The sequence below is a fragment of the Vigna unguiculata genome, chromosome 3 (genome assembly GCF_037176805.1).
Source record: "Vigna unguiculata cultivar grain cowpea cultivar isolate G323 ecotype 2 chromosome 3, ASM3717680v1, whole genome shotgun sequence".
Taxonomy (NCBI): domain Eukaryota; kingdom Viridiplantae; phylum Streptophyta; class Magnoliopsida; order Fabales; family Fabaceae; genus Vigna; species Vigna unguiculata.
Genome location: NC_140794.1, coordinates 24,550,554 through 24,569,024, shown reverse-complemented (window position 1 = coordinate 24,569,024; position 18,471 = coordinate 24,550,554). Strand labels below are relative to the sequence as shown.

The following is an 18,471-nucleotide window of genomic DNA, read 5'->3' as shown; positions in this document are numbered from 1 at the left end:
ATCAGTTTCAAATTCTTGTATGGAAAGACTTCTATTATTTAAAATCGTGCTTGATAGTGATTTATCCTTGGGTAAAATTTTTAAAGTGATAAAATTCTCGGTCATATCTACAACTACCATTTAAATACATTTCTTTATTTTATTATTTCTTACAAAGTCTACATATAATTTGTTTTATTGTAAATTTCTCCATAAATATTCTAGAAAAAAATAAATTTCTTCTTAAGGTAAATTAATTAATATAACATAAATATTATGTTTAGAAAATTTGAAATAAAAAATTTCTATAAATTAGTAAAGGTAGCTAATTAATTAACTCAAAAAAAAAAAAACCTTTTTCATTTTTCCATCTTTATTTATTTTTATAAAATGCTTTTCTAAACATCTCTGATATAATTGAACTGTTGACGTGTTTTTGACAAAATCTATTACCATATATAGTATCATATATCGTTTATTTGTATCACCAATCAATCTCGTAATTTTTGTGACAACCGACCGTACCTGCAGAAGAGTAACCATAGCAATGGAGATCAAACCTGGTTTGTCAGCACTAGTCACTGGTGGTGCCTCTGGAATCGGTAACTCCTTCTTCTCTTATGTTATTCATAATCTTATCTATCACTCTTCTCTTCCACTTCGAAATTATCGAATTCAAATATTAAAAAATAAGCTTTAGTTGACTTTAGGAACCGATTTAGCGAGCTTTGTTCGAAAATTTTGCCACTCCTGAATTTAATTAACACAAACTGTTAAATGTGTTGACGCTCTTTCGAATTTAGGATCTGATTCCTTCACTATGAGAGTTTGTTGCGTAAGCACAGCACTTCGTTCATTGGTGCCATTTCATAAAGAATCGGTAGTTGTTTAATTGGGAAGAGAAAACGTAGGAAACTACAGAGCGCAAGTTCAAACAGCCATATGAATTGAATTACTTACTCAATCCTGTTGTTCTGTCTTTATACGTAACAATTAGTTTGTTTAGATTTTTTTTTTTTTCATAAATACTATAATTTTTTTATGAATTAAAATTTATTTATCCACCATCTAAAATCAATTTTGAAAGAGGCTAGAACCATGTTAAGCTTTAAGAAAGATAGCAAGTCACGAGATTTTGATGCTTCTGCAACCAAAATGTACGCTCAATGAAGTTTAGTTTGTATAACGTGATTCACTTTTACCATTTTAGCGTGTGGTGTGATTCTGTGTTTCTGGTTTTTGTACAGGCAAGGGTCTTGCCTTAGCTCTTGCAGAGAAGGGTGTATTTATCACTATTGTGGATTTCTCTGAAGCAAATGGAAGACAAGTTGCAAGTCTCGTTGAGAAAATTAACACCAAGTTTCATTCGAAGTTGGAATTTCCCTCTGCAATGTTTGTGAAATGTGATGTGACTAATGCAAGTAAGTGGGTTATTTTCTATTAGCAAGCCATTCACCAGGCTTCTGCGTGCTGGAAGTTGGAATTCTCTTCTTATAGGCTCTTTTTAAGATGCTTATCAAATCTTCCTTTGTTCTTCAATGGAATTTAGTGTTTCCATTTGGTGTAGTGAAGTAACACCACTTAAACATGAAAATATGTAGTAGAGACTCGTATGACAGAAAGCATATGATAAAGTTTCATAACCTGTAAATGAATTCTGTGTTCAAAGTTCCAATTTCTAAGTTCCAACATTTATGAGGTGGCATCTACCTACGCACACATACACACATATAAATCATTAAAAGTATTTGCTGTTTAGATTATCTTTAGTACATAAATGTATATTAATTCATAATAACTTACAGGGGATTTAGCTGCTGCATTTCAAAAGCACTTCTCGACATATCGAGGTCTAGACATTTGTATTAACAGTGCGGGGATTGGTAATTATACACCATTCCGCAGTGATCAAACAGATGGCACTCGAACATGGAGGCACACTGTTAATGTGAATTTCACTGCTGTTATTGATTCCACTCGCCTTGCGGTAAGCTTGATAAGTGACCTGGTTTATCCAATATCCTTGGACTAATATTTGCTTTATGCTGTGAAAAGAAAGTTGTTTCACGATCTAAATGACAAATATTATAACTTGCTCTCGCATAATCACATTATAGTTCACATACTAGAGTTCACCATTTTTTGTTTAAATGAGAAAAAAGGGGCCAAACCCATTGTTTATTGTTGGAATTCATTACTTTCCTTTTAATAGATTCAAGCCATGGAAGCTGCCAAAAGACCTGGTGTGATTATCAACTTGGGTTCTGCTTCTGGTCTTTATCCAATGTTCTTTGACCCAATCTACAGTGGCTCTAAAGGTTTGTTATTTACCAGCTTTGATCAGGGTACACTCCTTGAAAACAAATTTAAAAAAATCAATTTGTGGCACAAAAGAACTTAAAGACCTATTCAATTCAACTTAAGTGAAGCTGTTAACAACATGAGCATTCATACTTGTGGATGACCATTTAGCTTAAAGTAGGGGTCAAGCAACAGCCAGTGTTACCTTAGTCTATATTTTAGATCTGCTATTGTGGAGAATCAATTCTGAGATATTTGAGAGAAAACTGAGGAACTATTATTGAATGTATATAGAGAGTTATACGAGATTACCTAACTAGCTAGACGAACTGTGAAGATTATATCTTGAATTGTGATATCTGTTTACAGCTATCAGCGGTAGTGACTTGACTAGGCATTGTTATCTGATACCCTAAAACTGAGCTATTCATAGAGCGGCTAAACACAAGTTTTTATATACATCGACCACTTATTAAGTATGAGGTTTGCTGTTATCCAAATCATGAAATTTTGTGATTATCTTCTGATCCTCTGAGTTGCACCTCCTTCTGCCCCGCAAATAAAACTTCTTATATGTCCCAAAAATACAAAACGGAAACAGTTACTGATAGTGACATCTCTTTGTTGTGGCTTAACATATATTTAAAAAACTTCAAATAAAGATAAAAACATATAATATAGCTTTTCAATGAGATTTAAATAATGGTTTCAAATCTCCATCTATAGAATTTATGTAAACTAAGTTACTATATTGCTTCCTAAAATGTTAAAATATACTTCTGCAGGTGGTGTTGTTATGTTTTCTAGAGCACTTCGTCTATACAAACGTCAAGGAATTCGAGTCAATGTGCTTTGCCCTGAGGTAAGATTGACTTTGAAGAATGGGCGTTCTTGGTTATATTATAATTCTTCAATCTATGAAAATTCTTAGAAAGTGGATTTTAAGACTAACTTAATCTTACAAAATTGGCTTGTAAGATGAGGTTTGTATCTACCTATATATTATAAATTGACCTTATTTTTAGTTAATATGTAATCTTCAACATACCTTGTGTCGACGATTAGACATTTTGAGCACAAAATTAGATATTTGTGAGTGATTCGAGATTGACACACTAATATATGGCATGATAGGTGTAATAAACCTTACTAGGATAAACTTTAGTACCATCTTAGAAAGTTGACCTTAAGGGTAACTCAATTTAAAAAAAGTGAGATTTACTCTTACTTATATTATAATTTGACTATATCTCTAATTAATGTGAGAAATATTAGATACTTTATTGAAATTCACTAGAATTTTTTTGAAAACAATCCCTTGTGAGATGGAGAATAGAGTAGTACTCCTCGGTATTGGTTTTGTTAAATCATTAATGTGGTTCGTTAATTTTTGTTTCTGGACCGTAGTATTCAAAAGCTATTTTGGGTCCCAAGTCTCAAGTCCCAACTAATTCGAGCCGAGTTACGAGGACTTACTTAGGGGAAGTAAAGGTTCCCAACAGTTGTTTTTTCTTTTCTTCTGTTCAAGACTCTCAAACTTGAAATCTTGGTTCGAACTAGGACCATTGCCTTTCAGACCAACGTGTGTTAAATGTGTTTTGATTTTCAGAACCAAATTTATTGTAACTCTGTTAAAATGAGCTATAATGTTGAAAGTTTGGTGCAGTTTGTTGAAACTGACATGGGATTAAAGATAGATCCCAAATTCATCAACTTGATGGGGGGCTTTGTACCTATGGAAATGGTGGTGAAAGGTAAGTCTATAAATTTCATTGTTCTCTCATGTGGCTTGAACAAAAGGGAGTGGGCGCATTGTTACTTAACTTCGTAGCTTTCTAAATCACAAATTTGTAACTGCTGCATTGCATGCACACCTCTTTAAATAATTTAACATGCTTAAGTGCATCACTTCTATTAAACATATCTAGAAATGATCTCACACCATTATTATTGTATCTAAGTATTTTATAAGTATTTTGGACAGTATTTTGAGAGTAAATTCTGCATTGTGTTAAACTTTTTTATTCCTAACTTGTTCTTTTAACTGAATAATAATGACCCTAGCACTAATATGACTAGGGTTTAGTGCTTTGTATTTTTTATCATATCAATATATAAAGACAATATTATTCCAAGTCTCTGTTTCTCTTTTCTTCTTTCTCTACTTAAAATCCTATCTTTAAAACATATCATCAAAACAATGCCATTTTTTGTGACTAGAGCCGTCCCTATCCACGTTATCAATGTCTGTGTGTTTAGATTGACCAGTACTGGAATTTGCACCATCCTCAGAGTCTCCTTGTGCCAGAACACTATCTCAAGCTCCTAGCAAATTTTCAGCTTCTGTAGATAAATCAGGGCACATTCAACTATGTTTCTGGCTATTCTTTCTTCCATTTGACATGCTGTCTTTTCTTCTTTCTAGATTTGGCCACACATTGTCCAACCAGTTACCAGAATTTGTTCAGCCAACCTTTCTAAAGTGCATTCTACCCTTCAGGCTTCATTTGTCCTGATTAATGATCAAATAGGATGTGTTCTCTCTCTTCAAAGTATTGATGTGTCATTGTGTTTGTGGTATATACATATGGTCTGTTGTTGAAGCTCCAACACAATATTCAGTACAATTATTTAAAAAATATATGATACGATATGTATAAGATATATATTTAGAAATGTATACAAATTCATAAAACACAACAAATATATAATTTCTATTCTATAAATCATGATCATTATAAATTACTTTCTATTATTTATGTTAGATATATTTTATATGCATCTTTATGTAATGTTATGCTACACTATATTATATGTAACACACACACAAGGGGAATCATAGACATGACTCTTCACCATGTTAATTTATGATAATTTACGGAAATTGTTCAATTTGTTTTTTAATTTGTGCACAGGGATCTGTTTTTAAAATTATTATGAGATTGGTTAAAGTCGTAAGTGAGATGATGACTTCAGGACACTTGTCAGGAAGAAGTCGTCACGTCATTGGTGTGACGACTTCTACTTTTCTTTTTTAGATAAGTTTTAACAACATTGACAACTTTAGTTTTTTTTTATATGATTGATATGAAGTCGTATTAGGAGCACGACTTTAGATTTTTTTTAATGTGAAGTCGTGAGAGACATGGAAACTTCAGTTTTGATTTTTTTTTCATTGTAAACTTTTTTTTTAATTTGTCTTTATTATTTATTTAAACGTATTATTAATTTTTTTAAAGTAAAGTAATATATAATTTTTATTCTGTTATAATTTAATGATTTATTTTTTAGCTTTTTTATTTAACTAATTTAATTAATTGAATACATGACAAAATAATAAAGCACAGAACAAGTTGTAATTATATTAGTAGTACTTGAAGAAATTAAAAATAATGAAAATAAAATAACCTAAATGAAATACATTATCCCATTATAATATAAATATTATAGTAGTTCCATTATTCACCAATGCAAAGTTTTGTTTGGAAATTGTGTCTTAGTTCGATTTCCGGCTATCCCTCTTTGCATCTTTTTTCGGTTGTTAAACTTTTATGGCCACCTGTTATTGGACAATTATCAGCCTACACACAAATGTCTAGTTTATCAAACTTTCTATTCAATATATCTAATCTTTGACATGAGGCTGTGTTAACATTGACCAGTGATATACTAATAGAGTGTAATTTAGTGAGATGGGGAAGTGCAAATATCACCTCATAAGTTGGTTTTTAGGATTGAATTAGGCTTAATTCCAAATTATTGTAATCTATTTCCTCGTTTGATTAGGTTTTAAGTTTCTTGTAAAAATATTATTTGGGTTTAGTGCTACATATTTTGTATCTATCTATAATTCTATTTTGTTTGAAAATTGTACCGTTAATAATTTTTGGTCGATATTTCATGCATGTTATGAGATTGTCAATTGAGTCGATAACATTGATAGTCATTGTTTCTTATGTACACATGAATTTTAATATGAAAGCATTTTAATATGAAAGCATTTTAACCTCTCAAGGTGCTTTTGAGCTCATTACCGATGAAAGTAAAGCTGGTCATTGCCTATGGATTACAAATCGTCGGGGTCTGGAATACTGGCCCACACCATCTGAAGAAGCAAAGTACATAGTACGTTCCTCTCGTTTCAAGAGAAGATCCGATTATAAAGCTCCATCAATTAAACTTCCTGAGAGTTTTGAGAAAATGTATGTATTTGCACTCTGTCTCTCTTGTTAAAATATACTGCGTCCGGAGGATGTTTATTTTCTATTTCAATAGTGCTAGAAAGGGTATATCTTTTAATTGACGGATCTGATGACTATTTCTTCCCACAATTTAATTAATTGAAAGATGCTTTATTGCTTGCAGAGTTGTCCACACCTTGTCTCATAACTTTCGCAATGCAACAAGCATTGTGAGAACACCACTGAAATTACCTATCAAACCGAAGCATGTTCTTGTTAAGATTATTTATGCCGGTGTGAATGCTAGTGATGTAAGTTCAGATATCTTTATAAGAGGACTTGTGTACGCATATTGTTTAGTTTTCTTTTTTCTTTCTTTCTCAATTGTCTCTCTTAAGAGACATGTCCGTGCCCCAACTTGCTGAAGAACAGCCTCGATTTTTGAAAAAGATACAACCTTCACTGTAGAACTTGTCAACTGAAGAATTATACATTAGCTCAACACATGCACGCACGTTCAAGTCAGAAACTGCACGGCTTACCATAAAATACACACTAATCTAATAAACTCACGACTTTTCTGTACATCTAGGATAAAACAAGGCACTGTTATTTATTGTTGAAGTATGTTACAACTCTTCAAGTATGTTAAAACATCATTAATTTATCATGTTTGTGGTGTGTGTTCGTGGATAACATGTGGAGTCTCATGATATCAGGTCCTCAGTTTTTAATCTATACTTGTTTGATGTCAATGACTTAGAAAAATGCAAAGTATCTATATTGAGTAATGTTAGTTTTTTTTTTTTTTTTTTATAAAGCTTCTTCGTGCTACACTGTTTTTCAAGTGTTATAACCTTTAATTATCTATAACATATATTTTAATATATAATCTATAATTCTAACAAGTGTGAACAATGTAGGTAAATTTTAGCTCAGGCCGCTATTTTGATGGAAACAACAATGATACTGCTTCTCGTCTTCCATTTGATGCAGGGTTTGAGGTATAGAAATATCCTCATGTTGTTGATATCAAGATATGTAGTATAACAATTGATGCAGTGGACTGCTACTTATATGTGTAAATTTTTTTGTTATATTTTAGGCTGTAGGAATAATTGCAGCAGTTGGGGACTCTGTCACTGACTTGAAAATTGGTATGCCTTGTGCATTCATGACTTTTGGAGGCTATGCTGAATTCATAATGGTGGGCAATGCTTAACATAACGTTAATATTTTTTATATTAATTGGATAACCATTGGAGTTTCCATGCACTACGTATTTATTGAATCACAAGAGACGGTGATACTGAGGTGATTCTTATGACAATGTAAGTTATTGATGATGTCTTGTTACTTTGATTAGATTCCTTCAAAACATGCCCTTCCGGTGCCTAGACCAGATCCTGAAGTTGTGGCCATGCTTACATCAGGGTTAACAGCCTCAATTGCTCTAGAAAAGGTTAACTAATATAAGATTTTCTCCTTCTGTTCAGAGGCATCCTTGTTTCTTCTCTGTTCATCTTTCATATCAATGTACTCAAGTTCTTTTATTATTTACTTTATTTGAATCTTATATTTGGTTTCAGTGTATTTTCAATTGGCTTGTTCTGACCCTAGTTTCTTTTTGTACATTGAAAAGGCAGGACAGATGGAATCTGGAAAAGTGGTCCTTGTAACTGCCGCGGCTGGAGGAACTGGGCAATTTGCTGTTCAGGTACTTCATAAATCCCGTGCCATTTTCTCAACCATATGCATTTGTGCATATGTTTTCAGAAACTATTTGTTCCAACAAATTGAAAGTTTGTTGATACTCTGTAGTTGTAGTAGGCCAAAGCTGGACAAACAGATTAATGTTTTGCAAAAACTTCTGCGGATTTTGTATCTTTCAGTCTGTGTTTCACACTCGTTTTATATTGGTATACATTTATCAAGGATACATTATTTTATTCTTTCTTTTTTCCAAGCATTTGCGTATGTAGCTTGGTAGCTGCTTTAATATAGATTTTGTAGTCTAAACTTCTATATAATTTCTCTGCATGAAAATTTCTTTGCCTGACCTCTAAATTTGGATTATTGTGCAGGTGGCAAAATTAGCAGGAAATAAGGTTGTTGCAACTTGTGGAAGTGGGGCAAAGGCCAAGCTTCTGAAGGAGTTGGGAGTTGACAGAGTCATAGACTATCGTAATGAAGATATAAAATCTGTATGTTTTAAATGCTCTGATTCTTTTGAGAGTTCTGCTAACCATAACTACTTTTGTTGTGATTCTTATTAAAATGGACAAGTTAAAATATTATCTTTTGTAATCTAATTAACCATTCAGATGGTTCTCTGATCGTTGGCTCCTTAAGAGATGCATGCATGTATATAGTTAGACCCTAAAAATGAGCATTCGTTGAAATCAACACAATTACATTATGACAAACGTTTTCTGGTCCTTTATGCATGTAACTAATTGAAATATCCAACAAGATGTTGTTTAGTTTCTTACAAATGATTCTAATTCTATTCTTTTATGGGGACTGCTTATATTATCTCTTCTATTTTATTTAATGAAATTTTTCACCCACTTCCCAGAATATCCCTGATACTATTGACTATCCAGTATTGATACACCTCAAATTCTGTTCCTTCTTTTATAGTCCTTTTATGTCATACAAGTCCAATTTCGTATGGAAAAACGCATCAAGGCAGTAAAGCTAACATCAAGGGAGTAAAGCCCATGTATGATGGCATATAGGTGAATAACAACCCAATGAGCCTAAAATATGAAAAGAAAATCTTTGAACTCCAGAAGAAATTATTTATCTTATTCTAGTGAAAGAAAAGTTGAAATATGAAATAAACCTCTGTAGGAAGAAATATCTCAATATCTCTGTTGAGCAATTTGCATCATTGAATATCTATCAACATTCTTTACACAAATGTGCTCTATCAAATAGGCAAACCTTACAATATTATCTAATTACATTTGCTAATAGAAGTTGTGCAACTTGCTGGACATGGCCTAACGGGTTCTAATTGCTAAAGAACAATGATCAATAACTGAATGGACTGGACTGCGATGGAGAAGACGATCCTTTACATACTGACGGCCAATTAAGCACCATAAATTAAATATTTAATGAATCATCACTGTTCAAATCAGGACCACAATTTAAGTGCAAATGGGCATCTTTATTTTGTTGATTCTATTGCGCCTCTAGTTTTTATTGAAGTAAATTACGTAAACTGCTTCCAATGAACATGTTAAAATTTTCACTTAATTTTGCAGGTTCTGAGGGAAGAGTTCCCCAAAGGTATTGACATCATCTATGAGTCTGTTGGCGGTGACATGTTAAACTTGTGCTTGAATGCTTTGGCAGTTCACGGACGACTCATTATTATTGGCATGATTTCTCAGGTTTTTCTTTTTTCGTATCATGCCACAATTTTTATCCTTTACAGCACTCCTGAAAATTTCACTGCGACTATAACAAACTTCAAAACTTCAAAACCTTGGATTTTATCCTCATCAAGTATAGTGAAAATTAGATTTTAACCTTTTCTTATCAAAGTCACAAATTAAAAGGAACATGAAATTCTATAACCCGTCTGAGATGTCTGGAATGAAATTTAGATGTTAGCTTGGCTATATTACTTGTAATATCGAATTCTTTTTACTTTTAGTCTGCTTGTCCCATTTATCTGTTGAAGACTGTTGGAAGAATGTATGAAGCTATTACCCTGTTTTAGTCCCTCGATAGTAGTGGTGCTTAATTATAGATTGCAGTAAGTTGTTTCTGACCTCTTAAGAAATGTATTGTTAATGAACAATATTGATTTCGTTTGTTATGTGCATTCATTCCAGTATCAAGGAGAAAAGGGTTGGACACCATCAAAATACCCTGGCCTATGTGAGAAGCTCTTAGCAAAGAGCCAAACTGTGGTATGTAGCAATATAGGCTGCCCTTTTTTTTTTGCTGATTTCTAATTCCATTGTTAATCAGTGCTGTAAATTTCGCAGCTTTATTATCCATCTCATTCTGGAGTGGAACAATTTCTTGGTAGAAAAGTTGAACCTTTAAATCTGAATCCTTCATAGCACGAAGTAATGAGATGTTAAAAGGACAATTAATTGTTCCCATAACTATATCTTGATACCCCAATAAATTTATACAAACAGTTTCCCATACACTGTTTGAATTTTTAACCAAAATATTTAAAATTTTGTACAAGTGGTATGGCCAACTCATATTCACTTGTTTAATTGTTCTAAAGTGAACGCTTTTCGTTCCAAAACTTACAAGCTCGCATGCAAAGTTCCATTTTATTTTTGTGATTTACTTATTCATACGTCATTCAAAATTTTCAGTCTGGCTTTTTCCTGGTGCAATATGGTCACTTGTGGCAAGAACATCTTGACAAGCTATTTGATCTTCACTCTACGGGAAAGCTAAAGGTTATTCATACACATTCCATCCATATCAATGATCAATAAAATTCTCGTTATTAACGGGATATTTATATGAATGTGCTAATAACTATACTGAGCAGTTTCCATGCTTTCAACGTTTCTATTCCTTAATCTCTCTCGTTTCTTCATACAGATTGCTATTGATCCAAAGAGATTCATAGGTCTGCATTCTGTTACTGACGCTGTTGAGTATCTCCATTCGGGCAAAAGTGTCGGGAAGGTATTTACATAACAAATACATTGCTATTTTTTATTTTTTTTGTTTAGTTGTTTAGTGACTATTCTGGAACAAAATTTAATAATATAATTTCTCTAGGTTGTTGTCTCCGTGGACCCAAACTTCCTTCCGCTAGAGGCCAAATTGTGAATCCTCATCCCATGTCAAATGACCTCACAGATTAAGTTCTATCACTTTCAAAGTAGAAAAGGATAAGCTAAACTTGAAGCTCTTGTACAATTATTGTTGTCGAATGTTTCTGAAATTAGTTACATCAGCTCAATACCAGAGCTGAAATATTCGCAATCATTTTTCTCTTTTTTTATTACTTGTGTGACCGAGTTTCAAAATCGGTAAGAATATAATAGAACATCTTTCACACGAACTCGGTGAAAACTGGCCCATCTTGACCTGTTTTGCTTTGTTGTTACTTCTGAAGTTGAAACTGTTCAATCAAATAACTGCTGCTAGTTCCGCACTAATGTTTAAATTTCCTTTAAACCTGCCGCAAGTTATTCTCACATCACTTAATTTGGCTCTAGAAGTTTAAACTTCCCTTAAACCTGCCCTCAAATTCTTCTTCTACAAAAAAAAAAAATTTGCGATTCTTGGAAATTAAGTTGTCACTTCAAAAAAGTTGTGAATCTGATTTGACCCCTCGGAGATTAGAAGCGTAACGTAAACGATCAAACAGACAAAAGTTACAAACTAACCACCTAAGTCCTCAATCTTGTAAAAAAGTATAGTGTTACGAGCTTTCATAATTGCCTTAGGTTTTTAAGTCATTTCCTCAGCTATATGCTATCAATAAATAATATACGCAAAACCACCTTAATCAATCCTAATTTCGTGAAAAAACCAATGCATAACCAATAATAAGTCTAGTTATCATGAATTTTAATCTAGTCTTAATATATCTTCATACAACACTGCTTTACTTTTACGAGAGCTTCTTCCATGCCACTTAATCATACCATTATCGTCTTTAGAAGGGTCCCTTAAAACACTTCCTTTTTAAGTCCTTCTCCATTTATAAAACAATGACAATAACTAAGTGCCAAACAATTTGATGTAGTTAAGGTAAAAATATGATGTCAAAGAAGAAGGTGAATTGACACGAAGAAAGGTACATCCATCACTAACTCTTGCCAAATTAATGCATCTCACTATTACAATTATTGTGCACTAATAGATGGAGACAAATCTTACGACAATAACATGCACTAAGATGCATGTGATGGTCTTAGCTGTTTGCAAGGTTTTGTTATCGATGACTTTTTCTAAATAGATCGTTCTTATAATAGAATAGAACTACTAGCTTAAATGTGCAAAAATTAAGAAAATCATGAAACAAATTAGTGATAAAATTCGTAAACATTCTTTTGAATTATATCTTCAGAAAAAGGAAATAATAATGTATAGTAAGTGAGATAAAGTATATGTACAAATAAATTAGAAATAATTTTAATCAAAATAAGGAGATTATTTCCTTTTCAACCTGTGTATTATAATATAAATGATGAATGAAATGGGAAGAATAGAGTGATTGATAAAGGTTGTTATTTATCATTATTGACCTTACTTACACATTAAAGTCAATATATAATATTCTAAAGTAATCAATTCCTATTTTTTCTTGAAAGATTATTAAATTCGGAATTTGTGAAACATTTATGTTAGCAACTACTTAGGTGAATCATCCAAACAAAAGAGCCCTTATAGCTCAGTGGTAGAGCGTCAGTCTTGTAAACTGAAGGTCCGTAGTTCGATCCTGCGTGAGGGCAAAGTTCTTGTATTTAATCAATTTTAAAGTAATTTAATTTTTCAATGACTTTCTTTTATGTGTTTTTTTCAATGAAATGCTATATTGGTTATGTTTAATTATATATAGAAGTAAGATGAATATATTTTAGTATTATTCTATAAAATTTATAACATTTTATTTTAATCAAATCAAAAATTATTTTTAATAATACAAAGAAAATTAACAAAAATATTTTTTATATTTCACATGAATAATAATTTTTTTTTCTCAAAGATAAATTTTAAAATTTTCAATAATAATATTTTAAGGTTATCCCCCATTAATAAATTTAGACAAACGTATTCTATTTTTTTTGTCATGTATAATTTTTAAAATATTCAATGATAATCTTTTAAGATTATTCCGCATTAATAAAGAATACTCCATTAACATAAATTTAGACAAAAAAAAATTCAATAAACTTTTTGTATTTTCTAATATTAGAGTAATATTGTTTTTTTCTTGATTATAGGTAGAAATAGGGATAAATATGAGTCAGGTTATGTGTTACGTTGAGTTTGTTATTGTGGAAAATAAATAGTTATACTATTCAATAAACTTTTTGTATTTTCTAGTATATATAATATTGGTTATTTTTAATTATAGGTAGAAATAGCGATAAATATGAGTCAGGTTATGTTGAGTTTGTTATTGGGAAAAATAAAGTTACACTTTTCTTGAAAGTCTTTGAAAGGTTAATCAAGAGAAAATGACTTATGTAACTGAGATAAGTTAATACTTGGTTTATATTGATTAACTAAATTAGATTTAGTTTAATTCACTTTTTCAAACTTGGTTCCACTCATCATAACATTTTAGAAGTATTATTGTTGACCACTTTTCTACTTACAAAAATACATAAAACCTATAGACTATCTATTAATACTAAGACTTAATTAGTAATTTAAATTTTATATTTAAGCATATGATACACTATGGTTTCACTATGAAATATTTTTAATTTTTTTAATACTAAATATTTTAAAAGAAATTATAATTATATAGATTTTAAATCAGATCAAATAACAATAAATAAAAGTAAAAAAGAAATCATATAAAATATTACACACTTATATATATTTATATATATATATATATATATATATATATATATATATATATAATTTCATGACAATTGAAAAATCTACTAATTTTACAAATTAATGAGACAAAGTTGATAAAGTTAAGAAATATTTGTAAAAAGTTATACAAAATAAATTCAAATTTAAAAGTATTTTTAGTGCTAAACCGAGAAATAGTGAAAATTATTTTAGTGAAATAAAAGTTTTTTCAAGTAAAGCAAAACTTAAAGAATTTTATATTACCTAGTAAATGAATGGATTGAAAGTGAAATATTCTTATATAAAAAAAGATAAAAAATAAACAAAAAATATTAAAATGAGTAGATATAATCAAATGTGAGACCTAAAGTTTATTTGTCTCATTGAAATTGATAATACAACATTTAAACATATTTACACAAAAGAAAAAAAAATGTATAATCAAGGCTGTGATAGGAGGGAAAGTAGATATAAGTTAATTTTGTGGATATAGAACAAGCTAAACAATTAAAATAGAGAAGGAAAAAGTGTGTAGCAAAAGAAAAAAAAAAGTTACGAAATTAACTACAAAAAATCGTGTAAGTTGTAACATTTATTTTTGTACATTATATATTGTATAAAGCCGCGTTTTGTGAGATTTCACCACAAATCTTGCAGTAAATGCCATAAATTTTGCCACCACAGCGTTTTAAAGTGAAATGCCACAACAATTGCTACTTTATACATTGTATAAGATGATGTTTTAAAGAGGTAAATAATAACAATTAAAAGTGATGTCATTTACTTACCGAAAAACAAATTCAATAAAAATGGCGACAATTAGAAACATCCTAATTCACATTATATTATGACATTTATATATATCACTATTATCAATTGCCATAATTCAAATATTTAATTATTTATTATTGTCTCTTGTATTTATAATTTCACAATTCAATAAAATCTATTTTTAATAATCATAATTTAAATTATATAAAAATAAATTATAAAGCTACACAAAAATTAACAAACATTTTGAATTAGCAAAATACTTAAGTCTTTCGTTCCCAAATACATCATGATATATATATATATATATATATATATATATATATATATATATATATATATATATATATATATATATATATATATATATATATATATATATATATATATATATATATATATATATATATATATATATATATATATATATATATATATATATATATATATATATATATATATATATATATATAAACACACATTAAGACAAATTTTTCATTTAGAGTCATTATGTCAATCAATCTTGCTTCCTCCACTTGATACTCTTGTGTCATTCTTCATGATGATATTTTATCCTCTAACTTTTATGTTCAAGTTCCAAACAGATTCATTATGTATGCCTTCTTGTTTTATATTCAAGTTCCAGATCTGGAATTTCCTCCACCATGCTCTTTTCTTTCTCCAATATCTCAATGGTAGTCCTTATTTTTTTATCATTTTCAGGTCTCCTTGCTCCTGCATCACCCTCCCAATTCACTCATTAGCTTCCTATGCGGTCACCTTTAAATACCTATGTGACTAGGGCGAGTGCACCAAATTGAGAAAAATGAAAAATTATAAAAGGGAGAAAAATTAGAAAGAGTGAGAGTATGTAAAAGAGAGGAAAAACCAAACTAAAAAAATATTACAGAAATAAAAAATTAGATGTCTTCAAAAAAATAATGATTTATTATAAAATGACACTTTAAAATGTCATATTTTTCATTAATAGTGTGATAACAAAATAACAACAGTTAATAACGCCAAACTACAGATATATATATATATGGTAGTTATCAAACTACTGTATATATTACAAATTGCGACATTTTTTAAGAACCGTCATATTAAAAATGCCACCACATACATGATTTTTTGTAGTGAGATTAATGGAATATATATATGTATATATATATATATATATATATACATATATATATATATATATATATATATATATATATATATTCGAATTGTGGCGCTTGGACTGTTATGCTCTTAAGTAAAATGAGTTGCGTCCTAAATGATGGCTATTGCTCTTAGTCTAGTGGTAAGTGCTCGATCCAACAATTGATATCAATGCCAAGGTCATGAGTTTGATTCCTGGTCCGTGGGGATTTTGTGTTTTTGATAAACACTTTCATCTCATAGAAAAAAAAAGGCTATATAATATGTAAACAAATATATTGAATCGATTGAAAGTAATTCTCAATCGATGGATTTCACTTAATTAAGTGAAATCAACTGATTGATTGTTATTTTAGTTGATTTAATATGTTATTCACATAATTATATGCACAAGCCATCTAACTTGATAAACACCATTTTAACATGCAAGACACACTCTAAGGCTTCAAAACTCTTTTAGCCAACATTCCCCTCTGATTTGATAAGCCAACATCCATTGCTTGCGAATCTAAAATAACATTCACAAAGCCAAATAATACAAAATAATAAGCAAAATGTATATTTCTAGTTTGATTTAATATACTTTCCTTGTTAGATAGCACAACTTTAACTCAAACAAAACATCATTTTATATTTCTCCCACGTTGAATTCATCAAATTGATATAAGGCATATGAGAGAAACACATAAGACTAAAAAAAATATTAAAAGTCCAATTAATCGACTGAAACAGAGAAACAATTGATTTAAAAACTGACATAACCAACCAAAATGCAGAAAAACAACATGAAATGTAGTGCATGCTCCTAATAGCCAAGCTAATCACTTAGGTAGATCCCTGTAGTAGAACTCAGCTAGCAACTCATGAACATTGTGGATCAGTTCATCCAAATCTTGGAAATGCACATTGCAAAAGTTGTGATGATTATCTTGGGCCATAGTTAGCACATTAAGCTAATCTAGAGTAGCTATTACAAAGGATGAATAAAGAAGGCCTCTATCTTTGAGTAGGTTGTAGGGAATCATATTTTTTATCATAGGTCTTGCACCACTTGGATCAACATCATCTTGTCTAACACCACTTGGACCAACCTCATTATCATGAGTTCCAGTTGTTGCACTATCTCTCGCTATTGTCCAATAATTGTTCACTTTTGTAAAGCCTATCTTGTGCAGATTAAGATAAGAGATATTGTTCTATGTGCTAGTAGTCTCTTGCAACTCATCCTCCAAATCAACTTCAAAGTATTATATGAACTTTAAAATTAGCACAACAAAGGGAAAATGAAAATATATGAGTCTTTTTTCCTTCATCATGTGATCATGCAGTACGAAAGTTCAATCCACTTGAATCTTATTTTGGATGCATTATATAAGCACTAAATCTCCCTCATTTAAGCTTGAGTGGTTGCTCCTATGAGGCATCATTATCCATGTGCCTATGAAGGCCAACAACCTTTCTTCCACCTTGGACCTCTAACATGGAATTTTTTTATTTCTCCACCAGGTTTGCGTTGGCAATGAGAGTAGTATTGAACTATGTTGAACTCTTCAATAGCTAGAGTCTCTCCTTTCCTCACTTGAACTCCTCTTTGCTTCAAACCAACCATTGCCTTCCAAACTTCCTTTATGATCTCCATCTCCAACACTTTGACTCGTGATTTCAGGATTCCATTATTGAACTAGTGGTTAGTGAAGAAAATTTTCACCCAATCTAGATAAACGTTGCTAGATAACTCCAAAAACGTTTTCAAATGTTGGTGCTACAACAACTTCTATAGATTTTCAAAGTTTTCAGCCATGAGCCATGAGAGACGAACAATTTTGGGGATGTTGATATGCTTCCTGGTCATTTCAATAAAAAATACTTGGATTTTATCTTCATTTCCTATAAACCAAAACTCCAATGTACCAAAATTTTCCTTTTTTGGAGAACTATGAGTGGGAGGTGCGAAATGTTCCTCCTTTTGTTGAGCACAATGAGATTGACGTCTAAGAATGCTGATTTAGATGGCTAATGGCTATGAATGATGGAGTGCATAAGGGTAATATTTATAGATCCACATATTAATTTTAAAATCAACTAGTTTATTTTGTGCATAATTAATTCTTTAATGCAGCTAATGAAATCAGTGTTAGGAACAAGGCAATAAAGGAAAGAATAAAGGAGAGAAAAATAGACACAGAGAATTTAACGTGGTTCGGCTACAATGTGTATGCCTACGTCCACGACTACACTAGGAAGTATTTGTATTTTTTGGTGTATCTTAAAGCTTTACATAGAGTCTCTTATATAGTAAAATAGAGAACCACATCTCACTATTCTAAGCGATGTGGGACTAAATCAAGCACCATAATTCTAACAATTCTCCCACTTGGGGTTTGATTTACATTACCACCTAGTATAGTGCCTTCATCATCAATTTTCTCGAAGGCCAGTTGAGGCAATGCAAAGCCTCAACTTAGTTGTTGTGACTGTCTTGGTCAACATATCAGCTGGATTCTCTACACCTGGAATCTTCAACAAAATCAAA

The 18,471-nt window shown here is 30.8% G+C and overlaps 1 protein-coding gene and 1 non-coding gene across 2 annotated transcripts; both read left to right on the top strand.

The window, feature by feature from the left end:
• The first annotated feature begins 422 nt into the window (after positions 1-422).
• Positions 423-11,617, top strand: NQR (ARP protein (REF)). Its single transcript, XM_028064810.1, has 18 exons — positions 423-581; positions 1,227-1,400; positions 1,785-1,966; positions 2,192-2,297; positions 3,066-3,142; positions 3,947-4,034; positions 6,296-6,482; positions 6,646-6,772; positions 7,385-7,465; positions 7,567-7,668; positions 7,828-7,923; positions 8,104-8,178; positions 8,546-8,665; positions 9,737-9,865; positions 10,313-10,390; positions 10,817-10,903; positions 11,052-11,138; positions 11,235-11,617. The coding sequence occupies exons 1-18, from the start codon at positions 527-529 to the stop codon at positions 11,283-11,285; spliced, it is 1,902 nt and encodes a 633-aa protein (XP_027920611.1). The 5' UTR covers positions 423-526; the 3' UTR covers positions 11,286-11,617.
• A 1,230-nt stretch (positions 11,618-12,847) lies between these two features.
• Positions 12,848-12,919, top strand: TRNAT-UGU (transfer RNA threonine (anticodon UGU)). The gene has a single exon. It is a non-coding gene; the product is annotated as a tRNA-Thr (tRNA).
• Positions 12,920-18,471: the final 5,552 nt, after the last annotated feature.